The sequence below is a fragment of the Mytilus trossulus genome, chromosome 12, assembly GCF_036588685.1.
Source record: "Mytilus trossulus isolate FHL-02 chromosome 12, PNRI_Mtr1.1.1.hap1, whole genome shotgun sequence".
NCBI classification, from domain to species: Eukaryota; Metazoa; Mollusca; class Bivalvia; order Mytilida; family Mytilidae; genus Mytilus; species Mytilus trossulus.
Genome location: NC_086384.1, coordinates 59,309,600 through 59,328,684, shown reverse-complemented (window position 1 = coordinate 59,328,684; position 19,085 = coordinate 59,309,600). Strand labels below are relative to the sequence as shown.

The window sequence follows — 19,085 nt, the reverse complement described above, 5'->3', positions numbered from 1 at the left end:
TATGTTTCTTGTCACTGTGTATACAATGTACTATGTCATGTATGTTTGCATTTTAACCCGTCAGGGTTTCGTTTTTTTTTTTGCAATAAAGTTGTTTATTTTCATATTACATAAAGTTCACTTTATTATAGAACCCTATCAATTCTTTACAGTTAATGTTCTTACCAATTTTTCCATCGCATGGCAATACACAGTTATTCTGATAAAAGGACGAGGCCCTTGTATCTGGAAATATTTAACAACATAAAATTAAATTCAAATTTGATTACAAATTATACCTATTTATGAGACAGTCAAATGACGAATGTGCCTGTCACAAGTCAGGAGCCTGTGATTTGATTGAAGTCGGTGGTTGATTTTTGCCATATTGATTTTCCCGTGGACCAGGCTGATGGTTTCCTCCTCTTAATTTGTTGTGATCATAGAAGATATACAATGTAAGTGGAACGCTTCTCGGAACCGTTGTCGGGTTGTTGTGTAATTGACGTGTGTACACATGTAACCAACGTGGAAAACTCTGATTGTATAGATTACACAGATAGTAGGTTTGAAGCAACCGAATGTATGTTACCCGGCCACGTCCACTTGTATTTTTGTCCAGTTAGGGAGAGGGTTGGGATCCCGCTAGCATGTTTAACCCCGCCACATTATTTATATATGTGCCTGTCCCAAGTTAGGAGCCTGTAAATTCAGTGGTTGTCGTTTGTTTATGTGTTAAATTTTTGTTTTTAGTTCATATTTTTTACATATATAAGGCCGTTAGTTTTCTCGTTTGAATTGTTTTACATTGTCTTATCGGGGCCTTTTATAGCTGACTATGCGGTATAGGCTTTGCTCTTTGTTGAAGGCCGTACGGTGACCTATATTTGTTAATGTCTGTGTCACTTTGGTCTTTTGTGGATAGTTGTCTCATTGGCAACCACACCACATCTTCTTTTTTATATGTTATATTATGCAGATCGGTTATGTTGCTTGTGAACTACGAACTTACTGTTATATCCTGCTGGTGTAGAACACACGATATCGCCGTTTACAGTTATATTGTTGTCAGAGGCGTAAGGTATAAACCAGAGTTTATCACACGTGCAATCCCAGTGAACTCCCCAAATGGTCACGTGTTCCAAAGCATGCAGGTTTGTGAATATAGATTCAGGAATACTTGTAATGTCGTTATAACTAAGCGTAAGGTTATATAATTGTGGCACGCCCTGAAATGTATCACTTCCTATTGTTGTAATGTGGTTATTTTCGAGGATTATGGTTGTGGCATTGTTAATGTTAAAAAGAGCGCCAGGTGCTAGCTGCCCAGAAGTAATTTGGCTGTTACGTATTGTAAATGATCCCTTTGGCGTCGGCGCAGTTGTGATTTTCTTAACATTTAATCCTTGAAAGCTGTTTGCCACCATGTTATTTACAGAGCCTCCTTCAATTGTAAACGAGTTAACATCACCAATATGAGAGAACACTTGAACAGGTAGAGACAGTATGTTACAGTCAGTAATAATCACATCGTCTAGCCAATCAAAATCGACAAACGTGTCCATGAACATGATCAAATCGCTATCTTCAAAACACATTATCTGCAAAGACGGAGAAAATCTTCCGTCAAAGAGCGCAGCATTTGTTGAACTGAACCCACTAAAAGTTGGTCCATTTGGTACAGTAGCCGGTAGTTCCCCTGCGACATCTACCAATACAATACGTTGCGGTTGTGTTGTGAAGTCACTAAACAGCAGAGGCAGAGACCAGTATCGTGCATTACACGTGTAAAGTACATTAGTAGCATCATAGGAACAGCCGACGGGATTTAGTAAAACACCAGGCAGATATAAAAGTATCAAAATGCATCCAAAACTCATTTCATTTCTTTTACCATAAAATAGAATAATTCCAGTATTACACAATCAGATGTGGGATGTACTTTTAGTATTTCTTTATAATTTTGGTTAACTTGTTTCAGATCTATCTAAGTCAAGTTTAAGGTACATAATCCTGTACAAGATTCTAGTAGTCGTGTATAAACAGTAAGATGTGTGATGTACTTTAAGGTTTCTCTTCAGAATTATATGGGTTTTAACTGTTTCTGACCTATTATAAGTTGAATTCAGGGTAGCACCATAATCCTATAATTGCATTTATCTGATTAAATCGGCCAAATTATAATCCAGCATATAATGGTTTTGGATTATCGTTATTACCGATTTAATAATTTAAAAAATAAGCAAATAAAACCATCTTAAAGTATGCAGGTCGAAATAATTTAAATTAGGGCATATAAATGGAATGTTTGCCACTGGACGTCAGAAAATCCTCTTATATTGTGACTATTCATGACATACATAAACAAATCCAGTTTGATCAACAATCAAAAAGTATACAAGTTGCGCGCCATAATTTGCATATGGTAATGTAAAAAGTAAAAACTCAAAAATACTGAACTCCGAGAAAAATTAAAAAAGGAAAATCAAAAATCAAAAGGCAAAATCAAAAGTCCAAACACATCAAACGAATGGATAACAACTGTCATATTCCTGACTTGGTACAGGCGTTTTCTAATGTAGAAAATGGTGGATTGAACCTGGTTTTATAGCTAGCTAAACCCCTCACTTGTATGCCAGTTGCATCAAATTCCATTACATTGTCAACGATGCATGAACAAAACAAACATGCTCAAAGAGTAAAAATGTCAAAAAAAGGGGTACAGCAGTCAATATTGTGTTATCATCTTAATGTGTTTCTCTGACTGTTAATGCCATCTATGCGGTATCGGCTTTGCTCATTGTAGACGGTCGTACGGTGATCTATATTGTTAATTTCTGTGTCATTTGGTCTCTTGTGGAATGAAGTCTCATTGTTAATCATACCACATCTCCTTTTTTTTTAGCTCACTTGACCTGAAAGGTCAAGTGAGCTTTTCTCATCACTTTGCGTCCGTCGTCCGTAAACTTTTACAAAAATCTTCTACCCTGAAACTACTGGGCCAAATTTAACCAAACTTGGTCACAATCATCATTGGGGTATCTAGTTTAAAAAATGTGTCCGGTGACCCGGCCAAATAACCAAGATGGCCGCCATGGCTAAACATAGAACATAGGGGTAAAATGCAGTTTTTGGCTTATAACTCAAAAACCAAAGCATTTAGAGCAAATCTGACATGAGATAAATTTGTTAATCTGGTCAATCTATCTGCCCTGAAATTTTCAGACGAATCGGACAACCTGTTGTTGGATTGCTGCCCCTGAATTGGTTATTTTAAGGAAATTTTGCAGTTTTTGGTTATTATCTTGAATACTATAATAGATAGAGATAAACTGTAAACAGCAATAATGTTCAGCAAAGTAAGACCTACAAATAATTCAGCAAGACTAAAATTGTCAGTCATTCCCTTAAGGAGTTATTGCCCTCAATTTTTATCAACTTTTCGTCATTTTTTGTAACTTGTAAAAAAATCTTCTTATCTTAAACTACATGGCCAAATTTAACCAAACTTGGCCACAATTATCATTGTGGTATATTGTTTAAAAAATGTGTTCGATGACATCGCCTACCAAACAAAATGGCCGACATGGCTAAAATTAGAACACAGTGGTAAAATGCAGTTTTTGATTTATATCTTTGAAACTAAGACATTTGGGCAAATCTCTCAAGATTTAAATATCCATCAGAATAAATTTTCAGATAAATCGGACAACTCGTTGTTGGGTTGCTGCCCTTAAATTGATAATTTTAAGGAAATTTTGCAGTTTTTGGTTATTTTCATGTATACTATTATAGATAGAGATAAACTGTAAACTGCAATAATGTTCAGCAAAGTAAGATTTACAAATAAGTCAACATGATCAAAATTGTAAGAGGACCCCTTAAGGAGTTATTGCCCTTTATAGTCAATATTGAACAACTTTTCGTCATTTTTGTAACTTGTACAAAAAATCTTCTTTTCTAAAACTATGGGCCAAATCCAACCTAACTTGGCCACAATTATTACTAGGGTATCTATTTAAAAAAGTGTCTAAGGACCCCACCTACCAACCAAGATGATTGGCATCAGTAAATACAGTAACAGGTGAGCGACACAGACTCTTGAGTGCCTCTAGTTATATTATGTTATATCCATTGGATGTTGGATGTGTAGTGATTAATATTTAGGTCTAAGATGGTTTTGATAGTTGTAAAAAAAAGCGGGTACTAAGTTTATCAGATCTGTGTTAAGTGTCTGTTTGTCTTGAGGGATGTATAAGTACCCGTCCACGTCCACTCTTCTTTTTTTGAGATTTCTTTGTAATTTTATCCAACTCGTTTTTTTAGTATGTTCTTACTTTCCATGTTAAGAGGAGGGTTGGTCTCACATTCATTTTTATGTGACTATAGACAATAACAATCAAAACCAAGGAGTAAAAAAAAAATCACAAAACCAAAGAACGTTTAAATCAAAAGTTATCAATAATAAAGAAACAACACGAACTCCAATAAAATCGGGATTGAAATCATGTGCTCCGGAAGGGTAAGCATTTCCTGCACCTTAACCGCACCTGTAGTTCAGCGGTTGGTCGTTGGTTCATGTCTGTAGTATTTGTTTTTCGTAAATTGTTTTTTTCTTCTTTTTTTTTGTAATAAAATATCCGTTAGTTTAACTTTTCTCGATTAAATATTTTCACATTCTTTATGTTGGGGCCTACAATACGGTGTGGGTTTACTTATTGTTTAAATACGGTACGCTTGCCTACAATGGCTTACATCCACTTCATTTGAAGTTTGGTCGGTATATGCCTGTCTCATTGGCAATCCTACTACCCTACTGGCTTTACATGTATATACAATTAAATCTAGCGCAAACAACCACAGTTTTTATATATTTTAGAGTAAATTTAATTCATAATAATTTAATTTTGGATGTAATGCGTCTTCTGATTGGCTGACGTTATTTGGTTATCAGCCCATAAACATAATTTAGGCATGTGACCGTGACGTCATCAACGTTTCTTCATGATTTTCTACGGTTTAAAATGGAATTTTTAATTAAATTATAAGGAATGACTTATGTTCTCTTCTGTTTATTCGAAATAACATTTAAAAAAATGTGGTGAACACTGTAAAACAACCAGCTTCGCGCGTTATTCAGTGTTCAACACATTTTTAATGTGATTTCTTCATTGATAGAAAAAAACATAACTGTCATTCCTTAAAATGAATAAGATTTGCTTACCCTTCCGGGGTATCTGTGATGACCCAATCCGGTTGAATTTGTGCTTATTTTATAGTTTTTTATGTTGTGGTTTGTGTACAGTGACGGTTGTTTGTACCGTTATTTTTGTTTTTTCTCAATGTATCGATCGTTATCAGTTTGTTTTTTACCCTCTCAGATGAGTTTAAATATGCCTTTGGTATGTTTTGGTATCATAAATAAACAAAAGTTATAAATAGTTATCAAAATTAAAGTACCAGGATAATAATTTTATACGCCAGACGCGCGTTTCGTCTACATAAGACTCACATCAGTGACGCTCAGATCAAAAAAGTTAAAAAGCCAACTAAATGCAAAGTTGAAAAAACAACTTTACCTTTTTGGTGATTTCCAAAGGTGAACAATAATAATTTATTTTCTGAAGTAGTTTATTTATAATTTTTTTATTAGTATACAATGAAGATTTACATATATTTTATTAGTATCAATAAATCCAAGAAGATAATCACTTATTATGATTTGGAACATTCATACTGTTGGTTGATTTTGTTTTAGTGTACAATATTAAAACTCAAGTCCAGATTTACCTCCCTTTGGGGCAGCAACCCAAATACCTGAAACAACAGGAATATTTTCTAAATCTCGTAATATCTTTTCTTCCAGAGCCTTTGTTAGTCTTTCTCCTCGTAAAGTTGATAGATCCTGCAGTTCATAGTCCTCATCATAATCTTCTATATCTGATTCGTTATCACTATATACCTCTTGGGATGATTCATTCCATTGTTGTGTATCCCCATGTAACGGGTTGTTTGATTGGTTAGTCCATTGCTTTGTATGCTCAGGTAAAGTATTATCTGATTGGTTAGCAGTAATCTTTTTCGACAAGGCTCTTGCTATCATAAGCTTCCGTTTGGCACCTAACCAATTATGCGAAAAGCTTCGGTTTTCTGTAGTTTCTTCATTTTTTGCTATTTTTGCCGCTAATGCTTTTGCAAACTTATCTTCTCGTGTATCAATGTTTGGAACTTCTATCATTTCACGAATAAATTGTTCATTTCTCTTAACATACAGTAACAACTGTGTGATACATACTAAACTTATAACAGTGAAAGTTATTATAGGTACAGCCAATATGTACGTTACCATGTCAACTGCCTTTACACACGTGTTAGACGAGGCGAAACCTGAAAAAAATTGATGTATAGGAATAAAACAAAAAAACGATGGAGCGTAAAAACGTCAATACATCAGGGAGCTTACACACAGGTCAATAAATCAGGTAGCTTACACAGACGTCAATAAATCAGGGAGCTTACACACACGTCAATAAATCAGGGAGCTTACACACACGTCAATAAATCAGGGAGCTTACACACACGTCAATAAATCAGGTAGCTTACACAGACGTCAATAAATCAGGGAGCTTACACACACGTCAATAAATCAGGGAGCTTACACACACGTCAATAAATCAGGGAGCGTATACACACGTCAATAAATCAGGGAGCGTATACACACGTCAATACATCAGGGAGGTAACATTCACGTCAACAAATCAGGGAGCTTACACACACGTCAATAAATCAGGGAGCTTACACACACGTCATTAAATCAGGAAGCTTACACACACGTCAATAAATCAGGGAGCTTACACACACGTCAATAAATCAGGTAGCTTACACAGACGTCAATAAATCAGGGAGGTAACATTCACGTCAACAAATCAGGGAGCTTACACACACGTCAATAAATCAGGGAGCTTACACACACGTCAATAAATCAGGGAGCTTACACAGACGTCAATAAATCGTCAATACATCAGGGAGGTAACATTCAGGTAGCTTACATAGACGTCAATAAATCAGGGAGCTTACACAGACGTCAATAAATCTGGGAGCTTACAAAAACGTCAATAAATCAGGTAGCTTACACACACGTCAATAAATCGGGGAGCTTACACACACGTCAATAAATCAGGAAGCTTACACACACGTCAATAAATCGGGGAGCTTACACACACGTCAATAAATCGGGGAGCTTACACACACGTCAATAAATCAGGGAGCTTACACAGACGTCAATAAACCAGGGAGCTTACACACACGTCAATAAATCGGGGAGCTTACACACACGTCAATAAATCAGGGAGCTTACACACACGTCAAAAAATCAGGTAGCTTACACACACGTCAATAAATCGGGGAGCTTACACAGACGTCAATAAATCAGAGATCATACAAACAGGTCAATAAATCAGGGAACTTAAACAGATGTCAATAAATCATGGAGCTTACACAGACGTCAATAAACCAGGGAGCTTACACACACGTCAATAAATCGGGGAGCTTACACACACGTCAATTTATCAGGGAGCTTACACACACGTCAATAAATCAGGGAGCTTACACACACGTCAATAAATCAGGGAGCGTACACACACGTCAATACATCAGGGAGGTAACATTCACGTCAACAAATCAGGTAGCTTACACACACGTCAAAAAATCAGGTAGCTTACACACACGTCAATAAATCGGGGAGCTTACACAGACGTCAATAAATCAGAGATCATACAAACAGGTCAATAAATCAGGGAACTTAAACAGATGTCAATAAATCATGGAGCTTACACAGACGTCAATAAACCAGGGATCTTACACACACGTCAATAAATCGGGGAGCTTACACACACGTCAATTTATCAGGGAGCTTACACACATGTCAATAAATCAGGAAGCGTACACACATGTCAATAAATCGGGGAGCTTACACACACGTCAATAAATCAGGGAGCGTACACACACGTCAATACATCAGGGAGGTAACATTCACGTCAACAAATCAGGGAGCTTACACACACGTCAATTAATCAGGGAGCTTACACAAACGTCAATAAATCAGGGAGGTAACACACACGTCAATCAATCAGGGAACTTAAACATACGTCAATGAATTAGGGAGGAAACATACACGTTAATTAATCGGGGAGCTTACACACATGTCAATAAATCAGGAAGCGTACACACATGTCAATAAATCGGGGAGCTACACACACGTCAATAAATCAGGGAGCGTACACACACGTCAATACATCAGGGAGGTAACATTCACGTCAACAAATCAGGGAGCTTACACACACGTCAGTAAATCAGGGAGCTTACACAGATGTCAATAAATCAGGGTACATACACAGACGTCAATAAATCAGGGAACGTACACAGACGTCAATAAATCAGGGAACTTACACATACGTCAATAAATCGGGGAGCTTACACACACGTCAATAAATCAGGGAGCTTACACACACGTCAATAAATCAGGGAGCGTACACACACGTCAATAAATCAGGGAACTTACACATACGTCAATAAATCAAGTAGGTAACATACACGTTAATAAATCAGGGAGCTTACACACTAGTAAATAAATCAGGGAGCTTACACACACGTCAATAATTCAGGGAGCTTACACACACGTCAATAAATCAGGTAGCTTACACACACGTCAATAAATCAGGGAGCGTACACACACGTCAATTAATCGGGGAGCTTACACACACGTCAATAAATCAGGGAGCTTACACACACGTCAATAAATCAGGTAGCTTACACACACGTCAATAAATCAGGTAACTTACACACACGTCAATACATCAGGGAGGTAACATTCACGTCAACAAATCAGGGAGCTTACACACACGTCAATAAATCAGGTAGCTTACACACACGTCAATAAATCAGGTAACTTACACACACGTCAATACATCAGGGAGGTAACATTCACGTCAACAAATCAGGGAGCTTACACACACGTCAGTAAATCAGGGAGCTTACACAGATGTCAATAAATCAGGGAACATACACATACGTCAATAAATCAGGGAACGTACACAGACGTCAATAAATCAGGGAACTTATACATACGTCAATAAATCGGGGAGCTTACACACACGTCAATAAATCAGGGAGCTTACACACACGTCAATAAATCAGGGAGCGTACACACACGTCAATAAATCAGGGAACTTACACATACGTCAATAAATCAAGTAGGTAACATACACGTTAATAAATCAGGGAGCTTACACACACGTCAATAAATCAGGGAGCTTACACACACGTCAATAATTCAGGGAGCTTACACACACGTCAATAAATCAGGGAGCGTACACACACGTCAATACATCAGGGAGGTAACATTCACGTCAACAAATCAGGGAGCTTACACACACGTCAATTAATCAGGGAGCTTACACAAACGTCAAAAAATCAGAGAGGTAACACACACGTCAATCAATCAGGGAACTTAAACATACGTCAATAAATTAGGGAGGTAACATACACGTTAATAAATCGGGAAGCTTACACACATGTCAATAAATCAGGAAGCGTACACACATGTCAATAAATCGGGGAGCTACACACACGTCAATAAATCAGGGAGCGTACACACACGTCAATACATCAGGGAGGTAACATTCACGTCAACAAATCAGGGAGCTTACACACACGTCAGTAAATCAGGGAGCTTACACAGATGTCAATAAATCAGGGAACATACACAGACGTCAATAAATCAGGGAACGTACACAGACGTCAATAAATCAGGGAACTTACACATACGTCAATAAATCGGGGAGCTTACACACACGTCAATAAATCAGGGAGCTTACACACACGTCAATAAATCAGGGAGCGAACACACACGTCAATAAATCAGGGAACTTACACATACGTCAATAAATCAAGTAGGTAACATACACGTTAATAAATCAGGGAGCTTACACACTAGTAAATAAATCAGGGAGCTTACACACACGTCAATAATTCAGGGAGCTTACACACACGTCAATAAATCAGGTAGCTTACACACACGTCAATAAATCAGGGAGCGTACACACACGTCAATTAATCGGGGAGCTTACACACACGTCAATAAAATCAGGGAGCTTACACACACGTCAATAAATCAGGTAGCTTACACACACGTCAATAAATCAGGTAACTTACACACACGTCAATACATCAGGGAGGTAACATTCACGTCAACAAATCAGGGAGCTTACACACACGTCAGTAAATCAGGGAGCTTACACAGATGTCAATAAATCAGGGAACATACACAGACGTCAATAAATCAGGGAACGTACACAGACGTCAATAAATCAGGGAACTTACACATACGTCAATAAATCGGGGAGCTTACACACACGTCAATAAATCAGGGAGCTTACACACACGTCAATAAATCAGAGAGCGTACACACACGTCAATAAATCAGGGAACTTACACATACGTCAATAAATCAAGTAGGTAACATACACGTTAATAAATCAGGGAGCTTACACACTAGTAAATAAATCAGGGAGCTTACACACACGTCAATAATTCAGGGAGCTTACACACACGTCAATAAATCAGGTAGCTTACACACACGTCAATAAATCAGGTCGCTTAAACACACGTCAATAAATCAGGGAGCGTACACACACGTCAATTAATCGGGGAGCTTACACACACGTCAATAAATCAGGGAGCTTACACACACGTCAATAAATCAGGTAGCTTACACACACGTCAATAAATCAGGTAGCTTACACACACGTCAATAAATCAGGGAGCGTACACACACGTCAATAAATCAGGAAGCGTACACACACGTCAATTAATCGGGGAGCGTACACACACGTCAATAAATCAGGAAGCGTACACAGATGTCAATAAATCAGGGAGCGTACACACACGTCAATAAATCAGGGAGCTTACACACACGTCAATAAATCAGGGAGCGTACACACACGTCAATAAATCAGGGAGCGTACACACACGTCAATAAATCAATATAAAGGTGAGATATAGAGTTGTCAACTGACAATCTGTAATTTCAAACATGTGATTGTTTATTCGTTAAATTGTACAACATGCAACGAGGATAATTATAACATGCTATGCTAACCTTTCTACCCAAATTGTAGAGTATTTACTCTCCCATTTCCGATACTAAAAAGGGGTTTATATATGGCTGTTCAGGATGTACATTTAGCTTTTAGTTAACCTTACATCCCGGTCAAGTCATTATTCAAAACACCAAAATGGATTCATTGCTAAGTTCTCTCGTCCTGACTCTACATGAAATATTTGTCATTGACCATTTAGCATACAATTTCAAATCAATTATCTTTCTACATTATTATTTTCTTGCTGTCTCGTCATTGTATTTGTGATTTTTATTTGATGACGGTAACTGCATCTTAATGATAATCAATTAAAGTCATACATTTTTGTTCCATAACAAATGATTACAACTTTCAACGTGTTTAGATACATAAGGCCGTTAGTTTTCTCGTTTGAATTGTTTCACATTGTCTTATCTGGGCCTTTTATAGCTGACTATGTGGTAAGGGCTTTGTTAATTTTTGAAGGCTGTACGGTGACCTATAGTTGTTAATGTTTGTGACATTTTGGTCTTTTGTGGATAGTTGTTAATGTTTGTGACATTTTGGTCTTTTGTGGATAGTTGTCTCATTGGCAATCATACCACATCTTCTTTTTTATATTGAAATATGTTTTTTCTAAGCATCACAGCTTTGAAACGGTACTGAAACATAAAATAGATCAACGAAACATACCTGCTTCTCCTTGACATATATCATAGTTTGGAAACGGTACTTTAAATAGTAGATCAACGAAACAAACCTGCTTCTCCTTGACATACATCATAGTTTGGAAACGGTACTTTAAATAGTAGATCAACGAAACAAACCTGCTTCTCCTTGACATACATCATAATTTGGAAACGGTACTTTAACATAGTAGATCAACGAAACTAACCTGCTTCTCCTTGACATACATCATAGATTGGAAACGGTACTTTAACATAGTAGATCAACGAAACTAACCTGCTTCTCCTTGACATACATCATAGTTTGGAAACGGTACTTTAACATAGTAGATCAACGAAACTAATCTGCTTCTCCTTGACATACATCATAGTTTGGAAACGGTACTTTAACATAGTAGATCAACGAAACAAACCTGCTTCTCCTTGACATACATCATAGTTTGGAAACGGTACTTTAACATAGTAGATCAACGAAACAAACCTGCTTCTCCTTGACATACGTCATAGTTTGGAAACGGTACTTTAAATAGTAGATCAACGAAACAAACCTGCTTCTCTTTGACATACATCATAGTTTGGAAACGGTATTTTAACATAGTAGATCAACGAAACATACCTGCTTCTCCTTGACATACATCATAGTTTGGAAACGGTACTTTAACATAGTAGATCAACGAAACTAACCTGCTTCTCCTTGACATACATCATAGTTTGGCAACGGTACTTTAACATAGTAGATCAACGAAACAAACCTGCTTCTCCTTGACATACGTCATAGTTTGGCAACGGTACTTTAAATAGTAGATCAACGAAACAAACCTGCTTCTCCTTGACATACATCATAGTTTGGAAACGGTACTTTAAATAGTAGATCAACGAAACAAACCTGCTTCTCCTTGACATACATCATAGTTTGGAAACGGTACTTTAAATAGTAGATCAACGAAACAAACCTGCTTCTCCTTGACATACATCATAGTTTGGAAACGGTACTTTTAAATAGTAGATCAACGAAACAAACCTGCTTCTCCTTGACATACATCATAGTTTGGAAACAGTACTTTAAATAGTAGATCAACGAAACAAACCTGCTTCTCCTTGACATACATCATAGTTTGGAAATGGTGCTTTAAATAGTAGATCAACGAAACAAAACTGCTTCTCCTTGACATACATCATAGTTTGGAAACGGTACTTTAACATAGTAGATCAACGAAACAAACCTGCTTCTCCTTGACATACATCATAGTTTGGAAACGGTATTTTAAATAGTAGATCAACGAAACATACCTGCTTCTCATTGACATACATCATAGTTTGGAAACGGTACTTTAAATAGTAGATTAACGAAACAAACCTGCTTCTCCTTGACATACATCATAGTTTGGAAACGGTACTTGAACATAGTAGATCAACGAAACTAACCTGCTTCTCCTTAACATACATCATAGTTTGGAAACGGTACTTTAAATAGTAGATTAACGAAACAAACCTGCTTCTCCTAGACATAAATCATAGTTTGGAAACGGTACTTTAACATAGTAGATCAACGAAACAAACCTGCTTCTCCTTGACATACATCATAGTTTGGAAACGGTACTTTAAATAGTAGATCAACGAAACATACCTGCTTCTCATTGACATACATCATAGTTTGGAAACGGTACTTTAAATAGTAGATTAACGAAACAAACCTGCTTCTCCTTGACATACATCATAGTTTGGAAACGGTACTTTAAATAGTAGATCAACGAAACAAACCTGCTTCTCCTAGACATACATCATAGTTTGGAAACGGTACTTTAAATAGTAGTCAACGAAACAAACCTGCTTCTCCTTGACATACATCATAGTTTGGAAACGGTACTTTAACTTAGTAGATCAACGAAACAAACCTGCTTCTCCTTGACATACATCATAGTTTGGAAACGGTACTTTAACATAGTAGATCAACGAAACAATCCTGCTTCTCCTTGACATACGTCATAGTTTGGAAACGGTACTTTAAATAGTAGATCAACGAAACAAACCTGCTTCTCCTTGACATACATCATAGTTTGGAAACGGTACTTTAAATAGTAGATCAACGAAACAAACCTGCTTCTCCTTGACATACATCATAATTTGGAAACGGTACTTTAAATAGTAGATCAACGAAACGAACCTGCTTCTCCTTGACATACATCATAGTTTGGAAACGGTACTTTAAATATCGTATAGCGGGTTATTTTCGCGGGGGTGTAAATTTTCGCTTATTTTCGGGGATAGAAGAAAATCGCCAAAATAAATTCCGCGAAATTAAAGGTGTACATGCAAAGGTATAAATAAAAGTTTTCATCCGCCAAAATCATAACCGCTAAAATATTTCGTATACCTTGTTCAATGAAAATCGCGAAATTTTACACCCGCGAAAATAACCCGCTATACGGTAGTAGATCAACGAAACAAACCTGCTTCTCCTTGACATACATCATAGTTTGGAAACGGTATTTTAAATAGTAGATCAACGAAACAAACCTGCTTCTCCTTGACATACATCATAGTTTGGAAACGGTGCTTTAAATAGTAGATCAACGAAACAAACCTGCTTCTCCTTGACATACATCATAGTTTGGAAACGGTACTTTAACATAGTAGATCAACGAAACAAACCTGCTTCTCCTTGACATACATCATAGTTTGGAAACGGTACTTTAAATAGTAGATCAACGAAACATACCTGCTTCTCCTTGACATACATCATAGTTTGGAAACGGTACTTTAAATAGTAGATTAACGAAACAAACCTGCTTCTCCTTGACATACATCATAGTTTGGAAACGGTACTTTGAATAGTAGATCAACGAAACAAACCTGCTTCTCCTAGACATACATCATAGTTTGGAAACGGTACTTTAAATAGTAGATCAACGAAACAAACCTGCTTCTCCTAGACATACATCATAGTTTGGAAACGGTACTTTAAATAGTAGATTAACGAAACAAACCTGCTTCTCCTTGACATACATCATAGTTTGGAAACTGTACTTTAAATAGTAGATCAACGAAACAAACCTGCTTCTCCTTGACATACATCATAGTTCAAACAATTGGCTGCATAATATGACGTCACTTTTGTATCTAAAATATACAAAAAAATCTGAATACATAAGTCATATGAAACGAGTGACCGTTGAAAAATAATGTTATTCCAATTCTTGAACCAATAAAATTGAGAATGGAAATGGGAAATGTATCAAAGAGACAACAACCCGACCATAAAAAAACAATAACAGAAGGTCACCAACAGGTCTTCAATGTAACGAGAAATTTCCGCACCCGGAGGCGTCCTTCAGCTGGACTCTAAACAGATATATACAATGCATACAAATATCATAAACTTAGTCTTCTGTGCACGATTTTATCATTTTTTCGCATAAATTTCGTATAATCGTCATTTTTTTTTCAATCGGTCAGTGTTGCTGTAAAAATATGACAGGTAATTAAAGTTCGTGTTTTGAAGACAAATGTTAACGATTGTCACCTGTTTGTCAACAATCAATAAAAAAGTATGGATATTGAACACGTGTCTTAACATGTACAATCAGGTAATAGTTTTTTTAAGGACATCCATGCGTATTGCGATCACCAGATTTTTACGAGATGGGTCACACTGAGGTTACTTTGCATAAGGAAATCATGTCGGGGAATTGCTTCCTGGAAGCAATTAAAATAAAGGAAACTTCTTCTAAATATGAACAAATTAAAGAATTTTATGTATGTACATAAGTTGAGTGACAAAAAAACATATGCATTATTTTTTTAATTTGAGGTTTCTTATGACTTTAATGCTCGAAAGATGAACACATTATTTGTTTGAATTCATATAAGCATGTCAGTGGTACTATGAATAAGACATTAGGATCTTTATATCGTCTAGTGATTCGAATTCCGTAAGTACTTATTTTTTATAAGTACTATTTCCTTTAAGTAATAGACCTAGGTAACCATTAGTCCACTTCTTTTCCCTCTTTTAGCCTTTCATGTCCGCAATCATTCTAGTTTACATGTAGTTATACTGTTCTTTTGAAATGTATTTGGTTTTGCATACTGATCTTCAGGACTTACATTCATTATAGAAAAATATTCAAGTAATCTTCCATCATGTCTTAGGGTAAAAACTCAAGTTGAACGAATGCCAGACTCGATCTGTTTATTTTTACCATATGATCAAGTTATTAATATCTTTTTTAACATAAGGAGATATGGTATGATTGCTAATGAGACAACTATCTACAAAAGTACAAAACATTAATTTCCTGCGTCAAACGATTGCAAACTTCTACAGAAACCACTCACCCAGAAGAAAACCCGTGATTTGTCTCATTGTACAGTTTTATTGATATCAGTGAAACAAATCTCCAGAAAATTCAAGCATGACAGACCGACAAACGGACTGCCAGACTGAATGTTAACATATAGTTCTTAACCGGTAGGGCTTACAATTAATAGTATCAGATATCGTCTACGGTGGGTTTTGGCCACGAATCTCGACTTTAACTATTGACCTATCATATTTCAGTATATGTTTTTATACTTGTCTAATAATTTTACTTACTAGATTGAGCTACGGGTGATGAGCATATCAAGTCTCCGTACAGGGTTATATTGTTGTTGATGACGTAAGGGACAATCCAGAGATCACTACAAGTACAAATCCATGGCAAACCCCAAAAGGACAGGAACTCCAATGAATGCGATGATCCAAACAGTAGACTAGGGAGACTAGCTATATTGTTGTTACTGATTGTTAAATTTGTCAGATATGGATTAGCATAAAACGTGTCTTTGGTAATTGACGTTATGTCGATGTTGTCGAGTACCATAGTTGTTACATTGTATATATTATAGAAAACTCCAAACGCTAAACTTTGAGATATAACCTGGGTATTTTGTAATACGAATTCTCCTTTTGGGGTCAGTGAAGCTGGAATTGGTTTTACGTCAAGTCCATTAAAGCTATCTGCCACCATATTGTTTATTGACCCTCCTTGTATGATAAACGAGTTTACCTCACCAAAATACGAAAATACTTGCACCGGAAGTGATAAAATATTACAGTCTTGAATGATCACCTCGTCAATAAATCCTAAATCTTGAAATGTGTCCTTAAATATGATTAGACTTGTGTTCGCAAAGCACATGATGTGGAATGACGCTGGAAATCTGATGTCAAACAATGAAGTGTCAATTGCACTAAATCCTGTAAATGTTGGACCGTTAGGAGCAGACGCCGGAAGTTCTCCATCAACGTCTTTCAGCAACAGTCTCTGTGGTTGATTAGTGAAGGAGGAAAATACTAACGGAAGTGCCCAAAGTCTGGCATTACAAGTGTAAAGTACTGTGTCTGCGTTGTAAGTGCATCCTGTTGGATCAGAGAATATTGATGGTAGACATAGAAGTGTTACAATATATGACAATTCCATCATATATAAAACTGTATTTCACAAACCACGCGTAGTATGTCACTGTGTATTGTTGTTCAAGTCATATATAAATCTATTTTTGAAACTTGAAATTTTAATCCAAAGAAACTATAAAGACTCGAGTATTAATTATGTCCTAGTAATTAGTTTAATGCGGATTATCAAGATACACATTTATAGGCAAAGATTTAAATTTATAACTTTATATTGGCATATGGACCTTGTATAGCTGACTATGTGGTGACGGCTTTGCTTGTTGTTGATGGCCATACCGTGACTATACCGACTAATCAGCTATAAAATACCTACAAATCTAAAAAGGCCGTCAATGGATACAACTTGGACTGCCAATAGGGACAATTAAGTCCGTATGAACTTCAACAATGAGCAAAACCAAAGGCTCTGGCATGATGGAATGTGAACAAATTATTTGACAGCGATATGGTTAATACTATAAGTATATACTAAAATCAAATGTTGCATTCAGCAATCAACAACCACTTGATAACAGGCTCCTGACTTTAAAAGGCAGAGGTAATCATACCATTACCAAATTATGCATACAAAATTCAAAATAAATTACGTTTTGGTAAAATACGAACAATTTGTGTGTGTTTTGTTCCCTCTAAAATGAAGGATCAGAGTAAAATTCTTTTCGCTATATTCTTTCTGCATTTTGAGCGTAATCACTGTTTATTGTCTAACATGTCTGTTCCTGTGTGTTGATATTTATTTTCACCTATAATTTCATCGTCGTTGTAAACCTTGTTTGACCATGTTTTATGTGTATTGGTATGGCCATGTTTGATATGTATTGGTTTGGCCATGGTTTATTTGTATTGGTTTGGCCATGGTTTCTGTGTATTGGTTTGGCCATGGTTTCTGTGTATTGGTTTGGCCATGGTTTATATGTATTGGTTTGACCCTGGTTTCTGTGTATTGGTTTGGCCATGGTTTCTGTGTATTACTTTGGCCATGGTTTCTGTGCATTGGTTTGACCATGGTTTATGTGTATTGGTCTGGCAATGGTTTATGTGTATTGGTCTGGCAATGGTTTATGTGTATTAGTTTGGCCATGGTTTCTGTGCATTGGTTTGGCCATGGTTTCTGTGTATTGGTTTGGCCATGGTTTATGTGTATTGGTCTGGCAATTGTTTATGTGTATTGGTTTGGCCATGTTTTCTGTGCATTGGTTTGGTCATGGTTTATGTGTATTGGTCTGGCCATGTTTTCTGTGTATTGGTTTGGCCATGGTTTCTGTGTATTGGTTTGGCCATGGTTTTTGTGTATTGGTTTGGCCATGGTTTCTGTGTATTGGTTTGGCCATGGTTTCTGTGTATTGGTTTGGTCATGGTTTATATGTATTGGTTTGACCCTGGTTTCTGTGTATTGGTTTGGCCATGGTTTCTGTGTATTAGTTTGGCCATGGTTTCTGTGCATTGGTTTGACCATGGTTTATGTGTATTGGTCTGGCAATGGTTTATGTGTATTGGTCTGGCAATGGTTTATGTGTATTAGTTTGGCCATGGTTTCTGTGCATTGGTTTGGCCATGGTTTCTGTGTATTGGTTTGGCCATGGTTTATGTGTATTGGTCTGGCAATTGTTTATGTGTATTGGTTTGGCCATGTTTTCTGTGCATTGGTTTGGCCATGGTTTATGTGTATTGGTCTGGCCATGTTTTCTGTGTATTGGTTTGGCCATTGTTTCTGTGTATTGGTTTGGCCATGGTTTTTGTGTATTGGTTTGGCCATGGTTTATATGTATTTGTTTGGTCATGGTTTATGTGTATTGATTTAACCCTGGTTTCTGTGTATTG

General features: G+C 36.6%; 2 protein-coding genes across 2 annotated transcripts; both read right to left on the bottom strand.

Moving 5' to 3' along the window:
* Nucleotides 1-106: 106 nt before the first annotated feature.
* LOC134692644 (leucine-rich repeat transmembrane protein FLRT3-like) lies at nucleotides 107-1,859 on the bottom strand. Its single transcript, XM_063553104.1, has 2 exons — nucleotides 992-1,859; nucleotides 107-225 (listed from the first exon to the last, which is right to left on the bottom strand). Exons 1-2 carry the CDS (start codon nucleotides 1,857-1,859, stop codon nucleotides 107-109), a joined length of 987 nt encoding a protein of 328 aa, XP_063409174.1.
* A 3,887-nt stretch (nucleotides 1,860-5,746) lies between these two features.
* LOC134692643 (uncharacterized) lies at nucleotides 5,747-17,268 on the bottom strand. Its single transcript, XM_063553102.1, has 3 exons — nucleotides 16,401-17,268; nucleotides 14,858-14,923; nucleotides 5,747-6,366 (listed from the first exon to the last, which is right to left on the bottom strand). Exons 1-3 carry the CDS (start codon nucleotides 17,266-17,268, stop codon nucleotides 5,747-5,749), a joined length of 1,554 nt encoding a protein of 517 aa, XP_063409172.1.
* Between the last annotated feature and the right edge of the window lie 1,817 nt (nucleotides 17,269-19,085).